The sequence below is a fragment of the Ahaetulla prasina genome, chromosome 1, assembly GCF_028640845.1.
Source record: "Ahaetulla prasina isolate Xishuangbanna chromosome 1, ASM2864084v1, whole genome shotgun sequence".
Lineage (NCBI taxonomy): Eukaryota > Metazoa > Chordata > Lepidosauria > Squamata > Colubridae > Ahaetulla > Ahaetulla prasina.
The window spans coordinates 79307199-79333597 of record NC_080539.1 but is presented as its reverse complement, the minus strand read 5'-3'; the positions used below and the strand labels follow the sequence as shown (position 1 = coordinate 79333597).

General features: G+C 37.6%; 1 protein-coding gene across 8 annotated transcripts in view; it reads right to left on the bottom strand.

Moving 5' to 3' along the window:
- Window positions 1-26399, bottom strand: part of AKT3 (AKT serine/threonine kinase 3) — a 191060-nt gene that overhangs the window by 157396 nt on the left and 7265 nt on the right. For all 8 annotated transcript variants that reach the window (XM_058165610.1, XM_058165644.1, XM_058165626.1 and 5 more), the window contains exon 2: window positions 19541-19680. In XM_058165610.1, the coding sequence (XP_058021593.1) occupies window positions 19541-19586 (46 nt within the window). In that variant the 5' untranslated portion in view covers window positions 19587-19680. The remainder of the gene's footprint in view (window positions 1-19540; window positions 19681-26399) is intronic.

The window sequence follows — 26399 nt, the reverse complement described above, 5'->3', positions numbered from 1 at the left end:
CGAAGGTAACAGTATTCTTCCAACGGTCTTGCAGTTTTCATATACACATTAAACAAGTTGCACAACTTTCTCTAATTACACAATATACACCTGCAGCTTTGTTATTTTATAAAATTTATGATTTACTTTACATCATTTTTTTCTTGGACGACATTTACAGTTTTAATTTCAATTCCACTGTTTGGAATGTCACTATCGTTTTTTTTACAAACTCTAAAATACTCTTACCAGCATTGCCTTACTTCAGCTTCATCCAAAATAATGTAATCTCTTCTATTCTTAATTCCATTCACTCTGCCAAAGTCTCTTTATTTGGTCCCTTTCACTTACTTCCAAAACATTTTTAATTTCCATCAAAGTCACACTATGATTTTACCTTTTTAATTTTAAGCATTCCTTGTTCACTCTGACTACATTTGTTACAACTATCCTTTTCTGTCTATACATGGATACTGTATAGCTATAGTATCTTTCAACTTCATTCTTATAGCAAGCATTCTCTTACATGCATTATTCTTATCCTGTTTATTTTCACTTCAACATTCTCATCAAGCATCATTACACGTTCAGTGTAATTCCAGATTTTAGTGATACCCTGTAACATAATTTTTCTCTTAATACTAAACAGCTACAACTATTTTTTATTTACATCCACTTTTAATTCATTATCCTTGGAAAGCATTCATGGTTTCTTTCCCACAGATATTCTACCATTCATTCTTGTTTCATTCATTCATTCATTCATTCATTTTCCATGTCCTTCTCCCCTTCACAAGATTTTGGATCTCTACCCATATCATGAACAATAAAATGGCACTTAAGGCTATTAACAACAAGAAAATCTGAAAGTACTGAAGTTCTCAAATGTATTAAATGTAATTTAAACATAATAAAAACAGCCCACGTGTCCTAAAAATAAATTGATATATCAATGTCTAGAGAAATAAAAAAATATTCATCAGGTTCTATGGGGTTTTGTATTTCATTAAGCAGTAAATCAATCCAAAAACTAATTTTCATAAACAATTAGTAGCAAAACTGTATTACAAAACTATGGAATATTTTTTAAATGTTGTGACACAATTCTGACAGAAAAGTCAGAATTGATTGTAAGAATGACTATTGGTGTGTCATCTTCACTGAGTTATCATTGAATTAAACACCCATTTTGGGACAGATGAATATAATTTTCTATTTGAAGTGGGCAGAGATCCAAACACAGTTTCCTGATAGCATACAGTAAATTAGTAAAAACTCAGCAAAACAAGCACAAATGAATAAAATGGAAATCAAAGTTAAATTCCAAGGTACTTTTAGCCTTATGTTCCATTTTATAAGAAAGTTGTTCATTTTAAAGAATTCCTAATGTACAAGAAAATTATAGGCTTAATTAACTAAAATGCAGAGATAATAACAACTCTCTTATGATTACTGAGTTAGGAAATGTCAGCTCCATGGGAAAATACTTTTTTTCTTGATGTGTAGATTATTTTTACATTTTTTAAAAAAGTATGCTTAATTGTTGTAGTCATCTCTCCCGTAATATAAATAGTTCCTTAGGGAACAGCAGCTATCCAGACAACTGGATTGCTCTGCCTGAATGTACTTGACTTTGTATTGAACTATCTATGATTAGAATGCCAATAATCTAGGTTTTCCTTGTTTCCTTGTTGACTCTGCTATCTTACAAATGGGATACCAGAAAGCCTATCTGATGTTGAAAAACTGTTTTCATACGCCTAAAAAACTAGAAGAGCAGTACTGCTTTCTATTTGTACAAAGGTGACAGAGAACAATAAAAGAATACTGACTGTAACACCCTTTTAAAATATTATTTAAATATGAAAAATTAATGTATCTTGAGTTTGGATGCATTCAAACTGCTTTTATTTTTAAAAATCACATTAAATCTACAGTGTAGTTTCTCTTGATTTTTACTAACTGCTTGTCTTTGCTATAAAATCTATAAATATGTGGAACAGTTTTTTGCTGTTTTTATAATTTATTTAATAAGTGGACTGACAGAGGGCTTATGTATTATGTCAGTATGCCAGGAAATGCCATTACCAAAGCTTTTGGGAAATGTTAAAAATATAGATAAGTTTTAAAAAATCACAGACAAATAACACTTCATTAATGTTGTCAGTTTTTTCCCAAGGCATTCAAGCTTCAATAATCTAAACCAAACAGTATTTTAGGGAGCAATCGGTGTACTGAGGACCAACCAAATTTTCAAGAATAATATGATTTTAGTACTAATAAAAATACCACATTTGCATAGGAAATTGCTAACAAAAATCATTTCTAAATGCAATGAGTAACTGTACATTTATCTTCTTACCCATTTTATTCATTTTCTTCATAAAATTCTTACCCAAAAGTACTAAGTTCAGAGCAAATTCAAATTCTCTGTAAAACAATTTTCAAATGTATTAACTTGGTTGAAACATGTCAGCCACAATTCTCTACACCTGATTCCTGCACCCTGCCTTACATGGATTTGCAAAGGTAAATCCTGCCTTAACAACCTTCAAGGAAATGATAATAGGTACGTAGGCAGAAATGATCCTTTCAATTCTGTACACTAGATGTTTTAAAAAATTCATTTTAATTGATCTACTGACTGACTATATATGAGATGAAACTGATAAATTTCATTCTAATTTGTTCCTCAAAATGTTATAAATAAATAAAAGAACAAAGTGACAGAAGGTACTGCTTTTACATATATAGAAGCTGTTATATTATAGTTCACTAATTACTGCTTATAGCCTTTGTAAATTCAACAATATTTGCTAACATGAATAACCAGGCAAACAAGAAAAATTCTAGGTAGTGGGTTGGGAAATACATGCAAAAAATAGTATAGAAAATTAAAATAAAATAAAGATACTCATCATATAAAAATACTTTACAATGGTTAGGAACATATTTGCAACTGTCAAGAATTTTGTTATATGAATATTAAAGAATTTTTAGTGTAAGAAACTATAAGTAGATTGTAAGACTAAATTCTGATCATATATGTATAGCATCATGCTTTATTCTCAATTTAAAAAAAAGAATTTTTGCTCAATTCATTATAAGAAAAGTATTACAAGTTAAACTAGTTGACTTAAACACATTTGAGACTGGTCAAGTCAACCACATAGATGAATAAAATGGAGCCTTCTCCCTAAATGCCTGGAAGCTGTGTTTACATAATAGGGCTTCAAGAACAATGAGAGGAAAGAGTGGTAGGCGGACAAAGTTTTAGATATATTAAAAATCCTCCAGTCTTCTCATTTTGCCATCCTCCAAATGTCAGGCTTTAAGTAGAAAAGTACAGGATTAATAAACCCACCCCATAACAACCATATCAAGTAGATTTATTAACACTCCTTTTGAAAAAGAAATTTTCTCTTTGGAAAAAAAAACTTTCCAAATTCAAATTACACAAAGTGGTATGCATGTGCATGTATAACTTTATAATTCTATTACAAGCAAAGCCAATATGCAATGAAATTATGTATAATGAAATGTAATATAAACAAAGAACTTCTACTAAAAAGCAGAAAAATCTATTTTTAATTTGCTGCTCAGTCATTAGAAAGGTACCCCATAACGACCATATGTTACTCAAATATGTTATCACACCTACAATTTCATCATATGTCTCCCAAGAAATTAATTAGCTCTAACTTCTTCAACTTTGACAAAATGTCTTCAATAAGTCATGTTACTAGCTGTTAACAAACATTTCAAATTTCAAAGCTTTCCCAGCTTTTATTTAACCTTTAATTATTACAATTTAGCAGTATTTAAAAAGCAGATGTTCTTTAATGATTCAATTTCTTAAGAATGATATTTACAGTTTTTGTTTAAATTTAAAAAAAACATTTTAACATAGTTAAAAGTTTTCCAATAATGTTTATTCATGTACATAACTACTTTCATACTTTTAGGATCAAGTTTTAAAAGGACCTGAAATTCTAACTGCATAGATGAAAGCAACTTACAACAACAAAAAATATTAGAATGAGACATTCTCCATTACATAGTAATGAATGAGACATTCTCCATTACATAGTAATTTTCTAGGGAATGTTTTCCTGAATGAAGAATTTCCATCCCAGATTTATAGTGGGGATTCTAGTTCATAATGCAGCTAAGCCTATCATCTCCTGCCCTATACACTTTGTCATATGTAGAACCCAGTCTAATTAGACTTTTGGCCTGCATACAGTCTTTACAAGTATGGCAACCATATATATTTTATTGGTAGTTTTCAGTATATATTTCTGCTATAAGAAATACTTTAGTAGATTGCTTTAAAGCTAAAATATTATGTTATTAATATTTATTAATATGGTTCTTTCTGCACTATTCATTAGTTAACAAATTTGTTGAAGATGGGCAGCCATATACATTTTCCTAATAAATAAAACATAAATAAAAAGTAATATTTACATTAGATTACAATTTAGCTATGATTTTATGAAAAATATTTCCAGCATTATTAATTTTTGATTTGCCAGCGTTTTACAGTATATAAAAATATGTATATCTGAATTCTAAATCATGTCTTCCTCAAGATGGAATCAAAGTACCATAAAATGTATTACCAACAGATGAGTTATGTGATAAGAAGTAAAGATATAAGCTATTCTCCTAAATATACATCATTTCAATTAACAGAAATTGCAGGTGCCTGGTGCAGTCTTCCAGACGTTTGTTCTACTGAAATTGTAGCTTAAAGCTAATGAAGGATGGTGAAAATGTTGGTAACATTTTGTAGTTTTGTTTAATGCCACTTATTACCAGGAATGGTCCATTTGGCAGAATATGATAAAGAATGCCAATGATATGATTTTGAGAGAACTATGTACAGTACATTCTGTCCAACATTCTTAACCTTACACAAGTCACTCAGATACATTAAGAAATGTCTAATCATTAAGAGATGAACAAGTCAGCAACTATTCCATTTGCATTCTGTATAAAGAATGAAAAGGATAGTTCTCAAGCATCAAAACGTTTTGGATTGGCCCCTTTATAAATGTAGCCTATTCATAAAGAAGCATCACTAAGGTAATGCTCAATACGTATTCACAAAAGCTATGTAACTGTTAATAGCAGTGCCAAATAGGTTATCATTTTACATATTTACCATGGGATGCTTCCTCATAAGCAAGAGTCTACAATTTGGTATGTCAAAATATATTCTTGTATATTTATAAGAGCTGAAACCTCTTGAATTTTTGGAATGAGTACAGTACTTAGGAGGGAATAGTTAAAGAAAATAGTTAAAATAGACTTTCTTTTTAAAATGAGAGGGATTTTATTTATAAAGGCTTCTGCAATATTTCAAATATCTGCAACTCTAAGCAGTTAAGTAAACAGAAAACTGAACAAAGAACACATTTGCAATGAAAATGTTTAAAAGTAACAAACATTAGAAACAAAAATAGAAAAGAATAATGCATGGAGACAGAACTTCTTTTAATTGATTTTTTATAAAAACTTTTTAACTTTACCCTTATGACCAAAAACTCAACCAAAACTCAATTATTTCTCAAAAATGTTCAATTTCCTAAAATAAATTCTTCAAAAAAATATTCATAAAATGTATTTAAAAGTACTGGAAATAAATTGGAAATAGTACAGTAGTGAAAACAAAAGTAAGTGAGCTATAGCCCGCTTAAAGCTTAATAAAGCAATGGGGTCCAGATAGTATTCATCCCAGAGTTCTGAGGGAACTAGATATTCTCATTAGGTATTCTGTTTAACCAGTCTTCTCTAACAGGTTAGGTTACTTAGGAATGGCAAACAGCTAATATTGTACCCATCCAGAAGAAGAGGGCTAGGGAAGAAGCTGGAAACTACAGGCCAGAGAGCCATTAACATATATAGTAATGAAGTTAATGGAATCACTCCTGAAAAAAGGATTACGAACAGGACCAGTAACCTCTCTGATCGCTTCCTAGCGATCACTGAGCCTTGCTCGGTAAGGAAAATAAGTAATTTTCATCTTTCGGTGTTAAGATATTCCAGGAATGGGTGAGCCTCCTTTTCTCAATCTCAACTCGCTGGAAGACCAAGTCGAACTGGGAACACCCAGGCAAAGGAGGCATGGCCAAGAAAATCTGACTCGGTCTCCAAGCAGAGAAGCAGAGTATTACCCATTCCTGGATGATCTTCCTCACCACATATTAGAATTAAAAGCACAGAACTTGATGGACCCAAAGCACAATGGTTTTAATGATGGCAGATCATGTCAAACTAATTGACTTTTTTAACTATGTCCCAAATGTTTTGGACAAAAATGGTACTGTATATATAACCTAACCGTATTTTAGCAAAATACACTTCACATATGAGCTCATAAAAATGTTGTGCAGGCTAGGGCTTAACCACTGGGTGGTTAAGTGGATAGGAAGTTGGCTCAGGGATATGGTGATTGTGTGATTGTTAATGGGACACTGTCTGTCACAAAGCTCAAGTCCTATTCTGTTCAATGTAAATGAGTTTAGAATAGAATAGAATAGAATTTTTATTGGCCAAGTGTGATTGGACACACAAGGAATTTGTCTTGGTGCATATGCTCTCAGTGTACATAAAAGAAAAGATACGTTCATCAAGGTACAACATTTACAACACAATTGATGATCAATATATCAATATAAATCATAAGGATTGCCAGCAACAAGTTATAGTCATACAGTCATAAGTGGAAAGAGATCGGTGATGGGAACTATGAAACGATTAATAGTAGTGCAGATTCAGTAAATAGTCTGACAGTGTTGAGGGAATTATTTGTTTAGCAGAGTGATGGCCTTCGGGAAAAAACTGTTCTTGTGTCTAGTTGTTCTGGTGTGCAGTGCTCTATAGCGTCGTTTTGAGGGTAGGAGGATGATATAGCAGGAGAATTTCTAGAGAAGTATTGTCTTTTTGCTGATGACACAAAGAGGTGCAATAGAGTTGATAGTCCATTTTCCTTACATGGAAAATGATTTGGCATTGTTAGAGAATTGGTCAAAAATGTGGAGACTGCAGTTCACTGTTTCTAAATGTAAGACCATGCACTTGGGGAAAAAGAATCCTCTGGTAGAATACAGTATTGGGGGTACAGTGTTAGACAAAGCAACAGAAGATAAAGCTTTAGGGGTATACATAGCAGATGTGAGGCAAACAAAATTCTAGGATGCATCACCAGAGGGATCACTATCAGCAAAAAGGAGGTCCTAAACCTGCTATATATAGGGCTTTAGTAAGACCCCATTTGGAATATTGTGTCCAGTTCTGAAAACATCACTTTAAAAATGATATTGAAAAGATTGAGTGAGGCCAGCGATGGACAACAAAAATGGTACGATGTCTAAGGGGCAGAAAATATGAGGAGAGATGGGAGAAGCTGAATATGTAAAACCTGGAAGACAGAAAGGAAAGGGCGGGAATGACTGAAACCTTTAAATATATTAAAGGTGTAAATAAGGTGCTAAAAGGCAGTATTTTCAATATTAAGCAAAAATCAAGAACACAGTGGCATAAACTCAAACTGACAGGAGGGAAGTTCTAAAGTAATGTTAGAAAGTATTACTTTGCAGAAAGTATAGCAAAAGCTTGGAACCAACTTCCAGTGGAGGTAGCGAGTCAGTTATCAGTAACTGAGTTTAAATATGCTTGGGATAAATACATGTCCGTCACCCAACAAAAATTAAAAAAATGAAATAAAAATAATTATAATTAATTAATTAATTAAAAAGAAAAAAACAACCATCAAAAATAAAATATCAAGGGGTGGACTTGATAGATCATTAGGTCTGCCACCCGTTTTCTGTTTCTATTTTGCAAATTGTATTCAGTTACAAATGTTTCATTCTGGGGCAAAGTGCTCAAATAAAATAGTGGCCATGTAGCTTCAAATGTTGGAGAATACTACTGATGTGGACTCCTTGAACCCAATCAAACCTTATAGTCTTTTCCACTCTTTATTTCAGACAATGGATGCCCACAAAGGTATTCCTCAATTTTGAGAAAAGGTGGAAGTTATATGTCACCAAATTTAGACTGTAAGATGGAAGACAGATCCAACTTCTCAACTACCTCTTCAATGGTTTGTGGAGTATCAGTAATGGCGAGATCCTACCGGTTTAACAACCGGTTTGGTGATTGCAATTGAACAAAAAATCACCTTCCACGTTAATGCTAGGGAATTAAAACAGCTGAGGCGTGGCAATCCACTCAGCTGTGCTAATCAGCTGCGAAGATATAGGTAAGTAAAGCACAGGGGCAGGTGGGCCCAGCTGATCATCGGAGCGAACCGGTTTGCTCCCAGCTGATCGTTGGAGTTACCAATTTGCCCGAACTGGTAGAATCCCACCCTTGAGTGCGAGGCCCATCACCATATCACAGAAAGCCTTCCTTTTTATGCTTTTGAACTCTTCTTAATCATTGTTTCAAGTTTTGGGTATGCCAGTTCTGTTGAGTATTGCAGTTGAATATTGCAATCTGAGCTGATACTGGTGCCAGGTTCAAGAAAATCCATGTGAATAATACCATCTGTGTCTCAAAATAACTGTACACCATAAATTTTCCTGTCAAACCCTGAGTTTTTAATTTTTCTTTTTCTTTCTTTTTTCTGCATGTAAAACATTGTGATGATATTCCATGGACTGACACTTCAATTCTGGGTCATAATGATAAGCCCATATTTTGTTGGCTGCCACAATGCTATAAAGAAATTCCTCACTTTCTTTGTCAAGTGTGACAATTGCTGGCAAGTATCAACTCTTGAAACTCTCAGCATGTAAGGAATCCATCTTCCACAAATCTTATAATATTGAAGAACATCAATAATATGACCCATACATTCCTGTGAAATGCCAAGCTTGACAACAATTTCCCTTTGACTGATCCATTGACTATTCTTAATTCAGTTCATCAAACTTTCTCACGTGAAACTTGTTGGTTGTTGTTATATCTCTCAGTTTCATTCTTTTTCTTTCTATAATTTGCTGCAATTATTTTGAAATATATCTTTATTGCTTCCTGTCAAGTGGAGTCTTATATATTTCACTGAATCCTTTGCTGTCTTACAGACAGCGGGTCTTTTATAAAGTCTTCTTCAGAGGTTAAATGCCTTGTTATTATCTTAGCTTTCTTTTCATTAATTTTTTTTCTGAAAAGGCCGCCAAAGTCTTTGATTATTTATATCAACAGTCATATGGAGTTTTGGTTGCATAATTAACATGTTAATATTAATATTATATTGTCCAAAAGGGACGCGGTGGCTCAGGGCCTAAGACACTGAGCTTGTCGATCAAAGGTTGGCAGTTCAGTAGTTCGAATCCCTAGTGCTGCTGTGTATCGGGGTGAGCTCCTGTTACTTGTCCCAGCTTCTGCCAACCTAGCAGTTCAAAAGCACGTAAAATGCAAGTAGAAAAAATAGGGACCACCTTTGGTGGGAAGGTAACAGCGTTCCGTGCACCTTTGGCATTGGCTCATGCCAGCCACATGACCACAGAGACGTCTTCGGACAGTGCTGGCTCTCCGGCTTTGAAACTGAGATGAGCAACACCTCCTAGAGTCGGGAACGACTAGCATGTATGTGCGAGGGGAACCTTTACCTTTACCTTATTATATTGTCCACTTAGTATTTCATTTTGTGTCCCTCTCCTTAATTATTATTCCAGTTATTTGTTTATCTTTTGGGATCTTGCTTGCTGTGACTTCCAAAGAGATTACAAATAGTAAAGGAAAGAGTTTTGTATCTTTCATACTGAGAAGTTTGCAGAGTGTTCCATTCATTGTACTCTTTGCCGTTCGTGGTTGATACATGCTTTCTGGGATCCTTCTCCAGGATTCATTTTGCCTAGAACCTCCAGCAGAAATATCTATTCAAAGATGTCAAAGCTTTTTCCTCAGCTAAAATATTACAGCTCCCTTATTCATAATATTGATATACTTAGTGCATTTGTAAGTACAGTAATTCCACTGTTCTCCATCAATGTCGTCTTTGGAATATAACGTTTCTGGTAAGTGCTTACTATTTGGGAATGAACTTCCTTTTACATAGCTAATATATTTACAAATAACATTCTACAAATAACATTCTACTGTTTTTTACTGAATTCTATAAGAGCTATGCCTTTGTATGTTTTTAGACATTCCCTGTCCATTTTAAGTTTGGAACATAGTTCCTCAAAAAACATAGACATTTGTGAAGGAAACCATTCAATGTAACCATTCAAGATATCAAAGAATAAGAGAGCTAAAGAATTAAAATTGGATACATGTCAGACCCAGATAGGCTGACAGCCCAGAATTACCAGAAGTTAAATATGGTGAATGAAATCAAGGAGATAAAAACAATGTCAAAAACAGAAATAAGCATTCATAACACAAAGAAAGGAAAGCCATGAACAAGAATGCAAAGAAATTTCAGTCACGTAGACCAATTTCTGATTATCTTCAGTCTCTGCTGTCTTCTTTCTCCTGATGTTCTCCAAAACACATGCACCTTTCTTGTGAAGCTTCAAAAGCTTCTGAGGCCTTCCAAAACTTTGCAAGAAGGCTGTGCTTGCTTTCTCTAAATCACTCTCAGCCTTCTTGCAAGTTGAGGAATGACACACCTAACCTCAAGAAGGCCTGGCACAACCAGACATGCCTAATCAGCAACAGCAGACGACAAAGATCAGCTGTGCATAGCAGGGCTGGAAGAGTGCAGGATAGTAAAAACAGCTGCAGCTTTGTGCTGGTGAACTGGGTGGCTACTCACAACCCTAGCCCTAATTATAATTAAGGCAAACATTAAAAATGCTTCAAACTCAAGCCTAATTATGACATCATAGCAATATAATAGCATAGTTAACAAAAATTCTTAGTAAATTACAAATAAATCAAATATACAATAATAAATGTAATCAATTTCTTATTTAAGAATAAATGTATTTACTAAATAAAATATGTTTATTAATTCACCTGTTCTCTTAGGATAAACAATATTTGATCTTTGGTAAGAAAGATAACGGCAACCTATTCCTTTTCTATTTTCTAGCAGATGTATAGTGAATAATTAAAGCATTGAGTGACAACTGAAAATACAGTGTCCTGAACAGAGTTCTCCATAACAGAGAAACTACTCACACAATACCAGAAAAGTAAACCATGGTATTGTCCAGTTATTTTCAACAAATGATAAAACAAAATTGTTAAAGCTCCTCTCCAATTAAGAATGAAAAAACTGAATAGCAAAGTCTTCATCTTCTTTAATCCAATAATGTAATGCCATGACAGCAAATAGAAGCAAGAAATGTAACAAGAGAAAAAGAGAGAATAAATGAGTAGTGAACCAAATAAGTGGTGGGATGCTTAAGTTATTTCCCAATTTCTCAAAGTAGATTTTAATTTAGTTTTCAATTTAAAACATAAATTTTAATTTAAAAACTAAGAAGTCAATTTTACAGGAAAAAAGGGTTAACCAATTTGAGAAATCGAAATAAATATTTCCAGCATAAAGCATTTCTTCTTGACTATTCAGGTAGGTTTGTTTCTTTTGTACTTAAATATAAAAAATCATGTCATGTTAATTCTTAACAAACAACTGACTAGTCTTAAACCACAGAAATCTATAATGGAAAAGTTTAAGTTTTTTTTCTGAATTCTTTCTATTATAACTAATTAACAGGTTAATTATACTTGAATATTTCCATGAATGAGGAATGAATTGGAGAGGAGTGGTGCAAGAGAGGGTGTGATCCCCCTGGCCCTCAAATAGGCAGTGGCCCATCCCCACTTCAAGAAACCAGTCCTGGATAATTTTAATCCATTCTCCAAACTTCAATATTTAGGTAACATTTTGTAAAGGTGGTACTCAGTTTGCAGCTTCTGTGTGGAAGATGCATAAATCTTCCCTTATGGAGAGAGCAGCCAACTCCGATATCCTCCTGGCCGATGTTATAGCCACTAAAAAGACCACCTTATAAGTTAGAAAACAGAGGTGGGTAGTCCTTAGAGGTACGAAGGGTGACTTGATAAGAGCCTGCAGCATCTTGGAGAGATCCCAGGTGGGGTATCTATGAACCACTGGTAGTCTTAAATTGGTGGCTCCCTTAAGGAATCTCTGCACCTCTGGGTGGTGTGCTATAGACCCTAGAGCCCCCAGGACAAAACTGAGGCCAAGGTTGCTACCTGCCTCCAAAGAGTAGTCAGAGCTAGCCTCCATAGTCTGCCAATCAACAGGCTGACCAAATCCGCGAACCACGGATGTCTGGGCCAGTGTGGCGCTATTAGTATCACCTCACCCTCTCGGCTAACATCCTCCTGAGCACCTACGGGATCAAGGCCAGGGGTGGGAATGCATAAAGAAGTTCCTGAGGCCACGGGCAACAAAGGGCATTGATTCCCTCCACCCCCGGAACTGGAAACCTCAAGAAGAAGCAGGGCAGCTGACTGTTTGTCGGGAAAGCAAAAAGATTCAATATTGGACGTCCAAACTGATCCGATATCTCCCGGAGCAAGTCCGGGTGCAGTCACCACTCCGAATGGTCGATGGTGGCCCTGCTCATCCAGTCTGCCCATACATTCCTCGACCCTGAGATGTGCTCGGCCCTTATGGAAAGCACATTCTTCTCCACCCAGCGACATAGCCGCTCTGCTTCCTTCATGAGCGCTTTGGAGTCTGTGCCCCCTTGTCTGTTTATGTGTGCCTTTGTGGCCACATTGTTGGTGGGGAGGAGGATATGCTGGCCTGCAATCTGCTCCTTGAATCCTCTCATTATTTTTATCTATTTTTTTTTAAATTTATTTGCATTTATATCCCGTCCTTCTCTGACGACTCAGGGCGGCTTACACTATGTTAGCAACAGTCTTCATTCTATTTGTATATTTATATACAAAGTCAACTTATTGCCCCCAACAATCTGGGTCCTCATTTTACCTACCTTATAAAGGATGGAAGGCTGAGTCAACCTTGGGCCTGGTGGAACTAGAACCTGCAATAATTGCAGGCAGCTGCTGTTAATAACAGACTGCATTAGCAGTCTGAGCCACAGAGGCCCAGTCATGGCCAAGCGAGCTGCCTTCGGCTCCAGCCAATTGATATTTTGGTCTAAGTCCATCTGTGACCACTTCCCTTGGGCTACCAGGTTCTGGAAATAAGCTCCCCAGCCTCCCAGACTGGCATCTGTTGTGATAGTTAATGCTTCTGTTCCCTGAACACACAACCGCTGTTCATATGGTCAGATGTCCACCAGAGGAAGGATCTCAGAACTGTTCTCAGGACCTGAACTCTCACAGGAGAGTTGCTTCTGCCCTCCTCTGGAAAGGGAGCAGAAACCACTATAGTGGTCTGGCATGGAAACTTGCGGAAGAAACTATCCCTATGCAAGATATCATCTTGCCTAGGAACTTGACTCGTAAGGCAATAGGGGCCACCTTTTCCAATCTGATCTGTCTTGTTAATGGTCTCCAAATGGTCTGGTGAAAGAAAAACCTGCCCTGCTAAGGTGTCTATTATCGCCCCTAGATGTAACAGGCAAGTAACTGGTCTGAGGTGGCTCTTTTCCACATTTATGGAGAAGCCATGGCTCTGCAGAAGCTGAACTGTGACCCATAAGTCTTCCTTTGCCTGTCTGTGAGAGATCGATTGTATTAGTATGTCATCCAGAAAACATTGTATCCGGACTGGTAATGTCCTGAGAAAAGCCCTTAGCGCTGCCAAGAACTCTCTGGGTGCTCAAGCCAGTCCAAACAGTAGAGCCCTGTACTGCAGGTGTCTGTCGTTGTAACAGAACCGGAGGTACTGTCTGTGTAGTGGTAAAATCAGTAGGTGAAGATATGCCTCCGTGAGGTCAATGGAGGTCAAGTAATCTCCTTCTCTGACATTCTCAAAGATCGACTGTAGAGGATGCATCTTGAACCTATGGTACTGTAAATATTTGTTGAGTCCTTTGAGATTGAAAATTGGTCTCAAACCGCCCCCCCCCCCCCGAGGCTTTCTGAATCACAAACAGCATGGAAAAATAACCCTGTCCCTCCTGTTCTACTGGGACCACCTCCACTGCCTGTATATCCAGTAGATGCTGGATGGTGGCTTCCATGCTCTTCCTTTTGGTCACATCCTTGTATACAGGACAGCGGATAAAAAACCTCGGGGGAGCAGAGAGAAATTCTAGAGAGAGACCTGATCTTATGGTCTCTCTCACCCAAGCGTCTATAGTTGTCTCTTCCCATTGGTGTGAAAATAGCCCTAGCCGGCCACCAATGGGAGCCGTGGCCCTGGAGTCATCATGAGCGACGAAAAGGGCAATTGCCCACCCCCCTTGAAAGGGCCACTTGTTCTGGATCTGCAACTTGTTTTTATCCACAAACCCCTGCCCTGCTTGATTATACTGCCTGGGTGCATAACCCCTGTTGTCGCTGAAAGCCTGACCCTGCATATGGGAGAAAATAAGGCTTACAGAAACGGAGGGGAGGGCCGGCAATCAAACCTCTTGGAGATCGATGGCAAAACTCTCCTCTTGTCCCTAGATTCCACCAAAATTGGTTCTAAGGATGCTCCAAATAGCTTGGTCCCTTTAAAAGGCATTGAAGCCAACTTCCACTTTCTCTTTGTGTCTGCCTGCCAGTGTTTTAGCCAAAGGAAACGCAACACCATGAAAGAAGAGGCAATGGCCCTTGCTCCAAATTTTGCCAAATTCAGTGTGTCATCTGCCATGAATTCCACGGCAGCTACCACCTTATTGAAATCCTGGTGACTCCGTAGATCACTGGGTGGTACTCTCTCCTGCATCTGCTTCAACCAAAGCAGTGGCCCTCGGGTAAAAAAGGAAGCATCCATGGCACTCTTGATCACCCAAGCAAACACCTGGTGGGCTTTGTGAAGCGTAACCTCCACCTTTTTCTCTTCTGGTTTAAGGATGTCATCCACATCAGTAAGAGTAGCTGAGGGGGATGCTAATGCCATCATGCCGGCTTGTCAATCTTGGGGATCTGCAGAAGCTTGGTGAGGTCCAGGGTGACATTGTAAAAATTTTTGTTAAAAAGATGTGGAATTGGGATAAGTTCCAGGAGAAACCCACTGACATTGAATTACGTCCATAAATAGTTGTGGCGCTGGAATGGCCTGTTTCTCTCATAGGCTCCAAAAAAAGGATTTCAGTAGGATCCACTGTCTCCCGAGAAGCCTCAGGCTTTGACAAGTCCATACCCAGCCAGGTCGAACTCTTTGCCTTAAAAAGTAGTGTTTTAAACAAATAAGGCTGGAAAAAAACCCTTGAAGGAGGGTTGTTCAGGCGTCATTCCCTCATCTTCTGATAACTCCTGATCAATCAGGCCCTTTTCCTCGGAGATAGAATTATCACTCCTTTAGGAAGAGTCCAGAGAACAGGAACCCTGATAATCAGTTAAATCCCTTGGGTCCTGAAAGGATCTCCCCTGCGCCTGCAGGTCAGGCTCCACTGATGCTGGTTGGTGAAAATGCTGCCTGCCAGCCTCAAAGCCTCTCTTAACTGCCTCAGAAATCCATTGTTGGACCAGAAGAGACATTCCTGTGTCACCCGCCCGTCAGGCGGAGCCCACCGCTGTGGAAGTGAAAGTGGCCTTGGGCAGAAGCCTTCTTTGACTTGCAAGTACCCTCTCTTGTGGTAAAGGTGACAGGGACTATGGAGGCCACATGCTGCTTGTTGATGGACCAGGGTCTGCTATCAGCACTGAACCCGGTTCTTCCTGAACATTTGAGCCTCCTGTAGTGCTGACATTGTCTGATTCCGATATCTCGCTGTAAGAAGGACCCGCCATAACATCCTTGTCCACCAGGGGCCTTAGCTGCATTCTTTTCTCTGCTGCTTTTGCCCCTTTTGCCACCTATTTCTCTAAGGCCTTCTGAAGTCTTTGCTCCGCTTTCTCTTGGGCCTTAGATTGCTTCTTGTTAGTGACAGCCTTGGCCTTTATTGTGGCTGCAACTCCCTTGACCCCACTGTTAGATCTAAAGGATACATGTTTGGAGACACACCTGGCAGGCCTGCTCGACTGCGCTCTACCTCTACCAACCAGCAGGCAGCCTAAACGTCTCAGCAGTTCTATAGATATTTCGAAATGCTGGAGGTCCCAGTCTACCTCCCAATTGGGCAGGCAGCTTAAGAAAACCACCATGTAGTCTGGGTCAGAAATTACTCTGAGACTGCACTCCCTTCTGTGCTGGAAGCCAAGAGATTCCTTCTCCTGAGTGCTACCAGCTGGTAACACGGACCAACAGGCCAACTGTGCCTTTATGAGTAGTGGGCTCAAGCTCAGGGCTGTTCATGCTACTCCAACAGCCAAAAATGGTGCCTCCCAGTCTCTCCAATTTCACCACCACAGCCTCCAAACGCCCCAAAATGGCACCGGCTGCAAAGAGGAGCCTTACTAATGCGCCAAAGTCAAACCTCTCTCTTCAGCGACGCTGCGATCCTCACAGTCCAGCCAGCAGCTCCTTCGAGGCTTTCCTCTTGATTTGGGGTAGCAGTCTCGAGCCAACGGCCCTTCACACTATCTCCGAAAATGGCGCATTAGTTAGTGGAGTCTTTTTCTGATCTCCACTTTCCTGCTCTTTCAGCTCCTTAGCTAACAGCGGACTCAAGCCTACAGCTCTTCACACTGTAATTCTTTGAGGATTCCTCTTTCAGCAACTATCCTGAAAAAACTTGCAAAATCAGCCTAATTCTAATCAGCTCTCAGGGCTCACTCTCCCATGTCTAGTCAAGCTTTAGACTGAGTCAAAACTGGGGACAGTGAGCAGAGGGCATGTCTTCAGTTTAAACTCAGTCTATAGAGCTATAGAACAAGAGTCATCCCATTCCTGGAGTCTCGAGGAACCTTACTGGAAAAATGTGTGTTTATTAGATACATGTACCTTATGAATCTCTCTTGCCTCAATATCCTCATCTTCGCAGTTCAAAAAACTGGTCAATGCTGGTATAATTTTTCCTCTATATTTTCATCTGAACTCCGTGGGATAGTCTTAAATCTCAAAGTGAATCCCTTCTGAGTTCGCAGCCACACTATTCATTTTTCTCTCCAATTCTCCATTTACTTTTTAAAATGTCCATCTTATCCTTAACTTATTTTATATCTGCAGATATTTGTTTGACAGACTTTTCCACTTTTCATCTTATCAAGTCTTCCATCTGTGTTTTTTTTTCCAAAGACTGAATAGGTTTTCAAATGACTGAGTCAATTTAGATCCCAATTCAACAAACACTGTATAGTAAGCTTAAAGAAATTGTTTTATCACTTTATCTTCCTTCTCTAACAATTGTTCTAAGGAACCTCTTCTACCCTCTATTCTTCCTGCCTTATACATCATTATTTGAAACCAAACTGTTAAACAGAAGATAAGATAAACACAAACTTTCTCTAGTTTTTAAAACTGTAATTGTAGGCATGCACATCTGTGTTTCCATGACTACAACCAAATATTCAATCTACTCAGGGTACTTTTATTTTTTATTTTGTGAATCGATTATCAACAATGTTTAATATATAGCAAATGTGTTCCCATGGAAAGTCTGAATGTTAATTCAGTTAGGATTTTTGCAATGTAGTTTCTTAAAAATATTAACCTTTCTATAAACTTCCCCTACATCAGTTTTTAATTTTCTTGTCATTCCTTATTGAACTTTTCATCAAGTACTCCATATATTTAAATCTTTACTTTTTCTTTTAAATTATTATCCAATCCAAAAAACAAAAAATACCAAGAGAAATATTTAAGCTAAAAAAATAACTATATCCCAATGAGGTTGTATCCACATTGGCTGCACCACAGCAGTGAACCTAGATAGACTCCCCACTCCTTCCAGCCAATCAACTAGTAAGTAAATTGCAAAAAAATCCATTTTTGCTGTTAATTCATGGGAAACAGCCATCTAGAGATCAGAAGGGTTGATTTCATGCCTCCTCCTTTATCTGGAAAAAATTCAACATCCAGCACTGGCTACTGGGTTTCGATCTCAGTTGTGATGCTGTGTCCATTTTCCCCAAAAACAAACTAAATGGCGCTTAATCCTCAATTACTTTGCATTCTCATCATGAGAATGTTTGATATATCTTCTTTTGGAGCTCTTCTATTTCCATTAATTGTTTAACTCTATTTAGTTCTCTCAATACCTGTTTTAGATTAGTTTCATGAAATTTTCTAATTCTTTTATTTCCCCCCCGCTTTCCATTGTGATTTTCATCTATTACATTGAGGCAAACATTATAAGAATTCCTCTCATATCAGTTTTACGTATCTCCAGTATTGTTGTCTCCGACATTCCTGATGTTGTATTTTTGTTGAAGAAACATTTTGTTTTTTCATATTTGTGGAATATGACTTCTTTACAGACTGTTATTCACCCTCTATTTGAAAAGTAATTTTTCTTCTCAAAATTGGATTTGGTACACATGTCATTGAGAGAATTTCCAGTTCCTTAATAAATGATGTGAGAGCCTTAGAAACCCAGCAGATATCAATTATTGAATATCTACTATGTCTTACAGAAAAGAACATATAGCCCCTTCCTTCAGGTTTTGTAGTCTCCAAGCATTCATCAAAACAAGAGTGGCCATGTATTGAAAAACCTTTTGGGGAGTTTTCCTCTATTTTTCTCTTTGAGAAGTGAATTTATCTAAATTCAGATCTAGCATTTCATTCATGTACTCCCCATCTGCAATTTCTATTAGAATTTTTCATAGAATCTTTCATTAGTCTTATTTAGGGCATAGATGAATTCCAGATTTAAACTTTTACTTTCTTTTCTTAATATCAATTTTAAAATTCATCCTTTTTTATCTTTTAATTTCTCTAATGTCTTCTAAGTGGGTGATTTAAGATAAATTTGAATCTGGAAATTCCCCATGTATTTTTATATATTACATAATTATTATAGCTATCGTGTAATTATAATATTTGATTTTGTCACTTATTAAAATCATTTTAAGAATTAGACAAAAAGCATGATTGGTTAACTTTATAAGAAATAGATTAATAGGAATTTACATTTTGTTCTAACACAATTCGTCATACTATTTTGATATTATCAAGATACATGCATTATATAACAAACATTAAACCTATATATTATATGCCACTGTAGCCTATAGTTTATTTGTTGAAGTCAAATGCCTACTTGGGAAATTGATAACAGACAAGATACTATTTAATCAAGGGATAAAATAAAATAACTTTTACAATAATTATAAAATGTATATTATGGATTCTTCTTCATTCTCTATAAACATTTTTGCCTATATTTTAATTTATTTAAAATCTGAAATTGCTGGTTCATAATTTTTAGGTCACTTATACCAGCAGAATACCTATGCTGGTCTACATATTAATGGGCTTATCAAAAATGATGATAGTAAATAGTCAGTTACAGACTATTTATATTAACACATAGCAAGGTATAACATTAAAGAACCTAAGCTATAATATATAATACACTACCACATAAGTAGTGAGAATATTTATTCAATTATGAGAATAATTAATATCTAAATGTTTTCTATGATATATATTTCAATTAATACTTACCTCTTTTTTGAACCCAGCCTTCTTTCACAATTGTAACATCGCTCATGATGGCTCTACTGAGCCTTCAGACTAAAGAATATTTTGCAGTATTACTTTTAGAGTTCCTTTATTCTTCTGACTTTCCAATATTTTAAAGCAGCCTGAAAGTGTAAATAAACAAAAATTAACTCTTCTGATGTCCCAGTGCTTAATACTCAACCTATTTATCACACTTACACAACTGCACATTTCACTAAAAATTATTCTGGACAGCATACAGCCATCAGATACATAAAGCAACCGTAAAAATATTTACAAAATCATTGAAAAAGAAAATATTACAAAAACTTTAAATCATGCAATGAATGAACAAATATCAATCATGGTGGAAGTTGTCTCAAAAAATTTTCAGCTTGCTGAGACTCCCAATCTTGATAATATAACAAAGTCTTAAGAAACTTCCAAAATAGCAGAGATCAAGTTAACATGACTTCAGCGGGTTGAGAAGAATGTTCCTTAAGGCAAATGTCATACAAAGAAGGCCTGCCTCCTGGTACCCATCAAATGTAACACCCTTGAAGATAGTATTGGTAGTATGTCTTCTCTGTCAGATCGAATGGGGTTGGCTGATGTAATCACTTAAAGCTGGGGTCCCCAACCCCCAGGCCTGTGCAAAACCTGGCCATGCAAGGGGTGGCCGCTTGCACTTGCACGTGAAGCTCCCCTCACACAAGCAGTAGTCACTTGTGCTTGCACGCAAAACTCCCTTTCCCACTGTTTGCACAAACAGAGCTGCGCATACTCACACACACCTGCCTGTCACTCACAGGGAACTATCCCCTCCCCCACCGAGGCGGTCAAGCCAGGAATGTTGGTGACCACTGACCTAAAGGCAGTTCTTCAGATATCAGGTCCTATTTCATGAAGGACTTTAAAGGTTAAAACCAGCATCTTGAATTGGACCCAAAAGCAGATTGGCAGTCAATGCAGCTTGCAGAGCAGAAGTTTATAGAAGTACACATAAACTGCCTATGCCATTGCATTCTGCAGCAACTGAAGTTTCCAGGTATTCTTCAAGGGCACCCCCATGTACATTACATTATAGTAGTCCAATTTGGAGAGCATAAATGACTGTGAGCAGTGCCACCTGATCCAGGAAAGAAAACAATTGGTGCACAACACAAAGATGTGCAGAGGCCCTCCCAATGTGGCTATTTCCCCCCAAAATAATACATAGAATAGTTTATAAAAAATGGGAAACAATGCAGAAGAGCAAGCAGAGCTATGGGCCAGGTTAATTGTATGATCCAGGGGTCACCAATCTTTCAGACCTCAGGGATCACTAAATTCATAATTTTAAATCCCGTGGACCACTAATATGATCTGCCTAATGACCGGCTGGGTGGGCATGGCAAGGTGGTCATGTGAATGGGTGGGCGTGGCCAACTCAATGTCACTCACATCGAGGGGCACCTTGCCAGCCTCTACTCGCTACTCCTCACCTGCCCGCCAGGGCTCTTTAGGGCCCCAATGGGAAGCAGTTGCTGCAGCTAAGCAGACACCATAAGAAAGAGTTGCCAAAACAGCTGGCTCAGTTCAAATTGGACCTGACCGAGAAGGAGGCCTCAGCAGAAGCACCTCAATGAGGACTACAAGCATAGGCTTTCCAAACAGAGGGAAGACCAGCAGGAGTACCGGCACCTGGAGGTTCAGCGGGCTAAGATGGTCAGCCAGTTCCAGGCCAGAATGCCCACTGGAACGAGGCCCTCCGGCTCTTTGCCACCAGCAACTCTTCCCCCCAGCCTTCGCCCAAAGCCCCACACCAAGAGGCTGAAACAGACCCCAAATCGGAATTTCTGTGCCCTCCAACTCATGCAAAAAGACCCCGAAGGGAGAGACTCTCTGCAGCAACACGAACATTCATTGCACGTATCTGTCCCAGGGACTGTATTTTCAGGAGCCCTGATTTAATGCAATATAAAAAATGCAAATAATTTTTCTGGGGACCACCAAAATTTTCTCACGGACCACCAGTGGTCCACGGACCACTAGTCCGTTGACCACTGTACCATAGTACCACAGTACCACAGGACCAGGTGACCGCTGGTATGATCAGCTTAGAGTCATTATGTTGCCACAAATAGTCCAAGCCCAACCTCTCTTGAATTCCATTGACCCTTAACTGGCACCAATTTAGTACTGAACTATAGTATTGAGTGTAAGTTTGAGCAATAAATCTTTTGAAAAACAACAATAATAACAACAAAAATTTATCTAGTATCAGGATAGCATGGTGTAAATAAAATTAGTGAACTTCAAAATGCCTAACATTCCAAATATATTTTGAAGTTCAGAACTGCATTAGAGGCAAAAGCTATTTTTAAAAAGTCCTTCAAAAAAACTATTTAAAATTATCTCACTTTGAGCAACATATACCGGTAGAATTAAAACCAGAAACAATAACACAATTTCTAAAATCAATTATAAAAACCTTACAATAACACCTGCCTGGGGTCAAAAAACAATTCTATTTTGAAGCATTGAGACAGCAACAATTAGAAAATGGGAGTTACTTAATCTCCCAGTCCAAAACCCTATGGGAACATCAGGGCCTTTTAACGCTTTACAAAAAGCCAACAGGATCAGAGCCATTTTCACAGGGAAAGGACAATTCTTAATTCCCACAAAACGATACAATTTAATAGAAAAGCCTTGGAGCATGGCAACTCTATCAGTCTTGGTGAGTTGGGCAGAGACAATTGAAAACAAAAGTTTCTATAAGTAATCTAATCCTATGCCATGTAGTATTTTATAGATTATAACCAGCTGTGAATTTTTCCTAGAAGCCTACAAGGAGCCAGTGCAATCTGCAAAACAGAGATGTTACACCCACAAATCACAAAATAGCCCAAATTGCTGTCACCCCTGTATTCTGGACCATTGCTATTGCGAAATGCTTTTCAAGGGCAATTCCATAATCTGCTTCCTCCAAGGCTCTCTCATTCACAATCCTGTGTTATCTCTGACCCTTCTTATCCAGGAAGAATTGGGTCATCTTGACTAGTGTCACTAGCCACCTCTCTGCAGATGCAATGAGAGTGGAAAAATAAAAATCAAATACAAAGTAAGGATAACCCAGCTTCAATATTTGTCACTCCCATTCAGAAAAAGATTGTTGCACCCAGCAACAGGCCCCACAAAAATTTCCTAAACAAAAATCCCCAATTCAACACATTGTTATTGTCAAGTTCTTGCAGGAGAACCCCAGCTAAATACCAAGGTCCGAAGTGTTGGACGAATTTAATAAGGTGGCCACTGCTTCATATGGTCAGTTCAGTGGTAGCTACAGGATGCAAGCAGTTCCTCTCAAGACCACCACCCTCCTGCTACTATTGTTGCTAGTAATTGGATTCCAAATCCAATTACTAGCAACTATCCAGCAGTCCGATGTAGACCTTCTCCAGACAGCTGGTCTATTGCTTGCAACTTCAAGAGGCTACCATCTGAACTGAGAAGAAAAAGTTAATACAGGTAGTCCTCAACCTATGACCATAATGGGGCTTGCAAATTATGGGTACAAGTGGTGATAACCATTAAGTGAGATAGCTTTGTTTAAAGACCCCTACCCCTGCTCTCCCTGATGCTGTTAAATGAATGCACAGGTCATTAAGCAAGCATGGGATACCTCATGGATGGGGGAGGCCCTGGGAGGCAGCTGGATCCATAAAGGAGGCAGTCAAGCAGCACAACCTTTACAAAAACAGCTTAGCAGGGGGGAAGAACCCCCCTAGATTGAGATCTAGCACCATATTCCAATGCCAAGAAACAAGTCTCTGTGTTTGGCTGATGAAGCCACATTTGTGGGTTGAACCTATGTCTCCATCAGCTGGCCGTTGGGAGACTGCAAACCTCTCCTGGCTCTTGCTAGGCTTTGGGGAAGAAACCGACCTGCATGCAAAGGCAGTAGTTTCAGGACAAGCTTCCCAAAAACTTTCCTTTGATAAACCCCCTCCCTCTCTCCCTCAAAAATCCATATTTCTCCAATAAAGAAAAAAAAAGCTGGGAGAAAGAGACTTGTTGATCTTTCTCCCTATTTTTTTTTTTTTTTGGGCGGGGAGCATTAGGTGCTGACACTAAACTTTTCAGCTCTTCCCTCCAATTTCAATCTCTTTTAACAATGTGATTTGCTAAATTTACTGCCGGAGTGCCAAAGTTTAGGGTTGACCAAAATTAAAATAAAATACATAACATGAATATAATATCTTATTTCCACACTGCTTTAGAATTTTTCCTTTCTACGTATTTCAAAAGTACATGCTCACAAAGTTCATTGATAATGAATAGCACACTAACCAGACATTGCAAGTCATGAAAAAGAAATTATTACAGCTGTGGGTCTCGGGAAGTTAATAATATTATTGAATCAAGAAAGAAAACTAATAGAAAGGTACTAAACACATGGTGAGTCACATGACTACAGGTAATCCTCACTTAACAACCACAGATGACCAGCAACTTGGTTGCTAACCAATACAGTTAAGTGATGCATCACATGACTTGCTGCACTTACAAAATTAGCATATCACTTGTAGTCGTTAAGGATCAAGTGACCATGACTTACTGCTAGCTTCTCCATTGACTTTGCTGGCCAGAAGTTGGCTACTAAACTTGCAAATGATGACCATGTGACCACAGGACACTATGGCTATTGTCAATGCATGTAAAGGTTGGTTGCAAAGTGAAACTTCTCATTACATCTACTTGTTTTCCTTCAGACCTAAGTCTGGAAAACAATGGTGGGAAAAGAATTCTAAAAGAAACCTAAACATCTTTAAAGATAAATACAATCACAAGACATGTGCTACATTCTCTCAATACTCCCTTTGCAATATTACAAACAAAGGCAATAAGAAAAGACCAAGAGAAAGTTGAAAACAAATCAGTATCTTAACTGTCATTCATATATTTGTTTTAAACCAAGCAGCAATTTAGAAAGTCTACCAAGATGCAGAAAAACTATCAGTGGATGGAGAATGAAGATCCTTCAGACAATCAGCCTGCCTCCTACTGCCCAGAGTAAAAACATTAATCTAAGCAGCAGTTTATAAATTCTGCTCTGACACATAGAAATTATTGAGATCCTCCATGGAATTGCCATAAGTATACTTGATATACTTAACTATTGTCCCAGTGAAGCATTTCTAATTGGCTCTTATCAAATACAAACAAAGCATATTGATGCTTCTCTCTCTTGCAAGCATTTATTATATTTTATCATTCATTTACTTTTATTATTTTTACAAATAATTCAAGATGGCAAATATATCCAACACCTTCCTTCTCCTATTATCTCCACAAAAGAAAGTGGCCCAAAGTCACCCAGCTGGTTTCATGGCAAAGGTGGGACTTGAACTCATGGTATCCCAGTTTCTAGCCTGGTACCTTAACTACTAGACCAATCTGGTTTAATTATAGAAATAATTTTGGCCATTCTTTGATTAACCGGATAATCAAATAATCGCAACATATCAGATTTTCTGTCTTAGAAGAAAACTGTCTTATAATAATCTCCATAATCCAAAACAATATTCTGTTTTGGTTATTTCCTTTAATTCTAGTTATGTCTGATAAACAAAAGAACCGACACTACAGCAATGAAGAAATAAAATGTAATTCTGGATCCTCACTGAGCAGAGATGAAAAATCAAAACAAAATACTAAGCAATCCCAAAAAATCTATAAAAAAAGATTTTGAGATCACTAAGCATCTCAGAGATATATAATGGAATTACATGTAATCTCTACTATAGGCACTCACCCAATAAAGAGCATTCAAAACGTATATAAAGATTAGGTTCTAATTCTTTTATGTCAGACTAAGATTCATATTCATAGGAGAAAATTTTCTATTTTTTATTTGCCTTCCCTTTTTTTTCTATAGTATTCTGCATCAATTTCTGTGAAAGGAGCAAGAAACTCTTGCCAATAAAGTTTGTAAACAACATGATTGTAAACAATATGATTTTAAGAAATATATAATAGAAGTAATGGAAATAATACTTCCTACATGAAACAGCCATTGAACAGCTACTCACCATCTCTTTCTACATTAGTAATTATGTCCCAAATTGGTATAATGTGCATCTCTATAACAGTTTATGCTCAGGGCAGAAAATATGTTTTCCATTATAACCATGAGATAAAACCATGTATCCTTCCTCTTTTTAAAGCCTCCAATTTAAAAATATCAGAATCATCAAATTCAAAATTTAGATAATATAGCTGTGGCTTTTAACGTCAAGATATTTTAATATTTATATACTAAAGGCCTGAATCTTGAGAAGTCAACAAAAACATACCTATTACTGACAAAACGAAACTATTTCCTAAACTATCTATTTATTTCAAAATCAGGGCATCAAGAAATCCTATACAACTTGCAACACATTACAAGCTGTTTATTCACACTTTTACTGAGATATACCGTATATACTCGAGTATAAGCCGAGTTTTTCAGCACGTTTTTTGTGCTGAAAAGCGCCCCCTCGGCTTATACTCGAGCCAAGCCGTTCAGCCCTTCCTCTTGCAGCGAGTCCTTTCTACCGCAGGCAGCTAGCTCTCGTTAGTGCGCGCGCATGCGTACTTATTCCTATGTGGACACACGCCAAGACACCCCTCACGCACAATTACCCGCGTTAGTTATAATTGTTGACAGCGTTGACAGAGAGGCACGAGGAGGCGAGGCAAGGCAAGGACCCGACCGAAGAGTTATAATTGTTGACAAATACACACGCAGGGAGCGAAGAGTGAAAACCCTCCGGTTTCAAGCGAAGGAAGGGCGCCTGGCTACACCGCCCCTTCAAAGAAATAGCTGGCATTC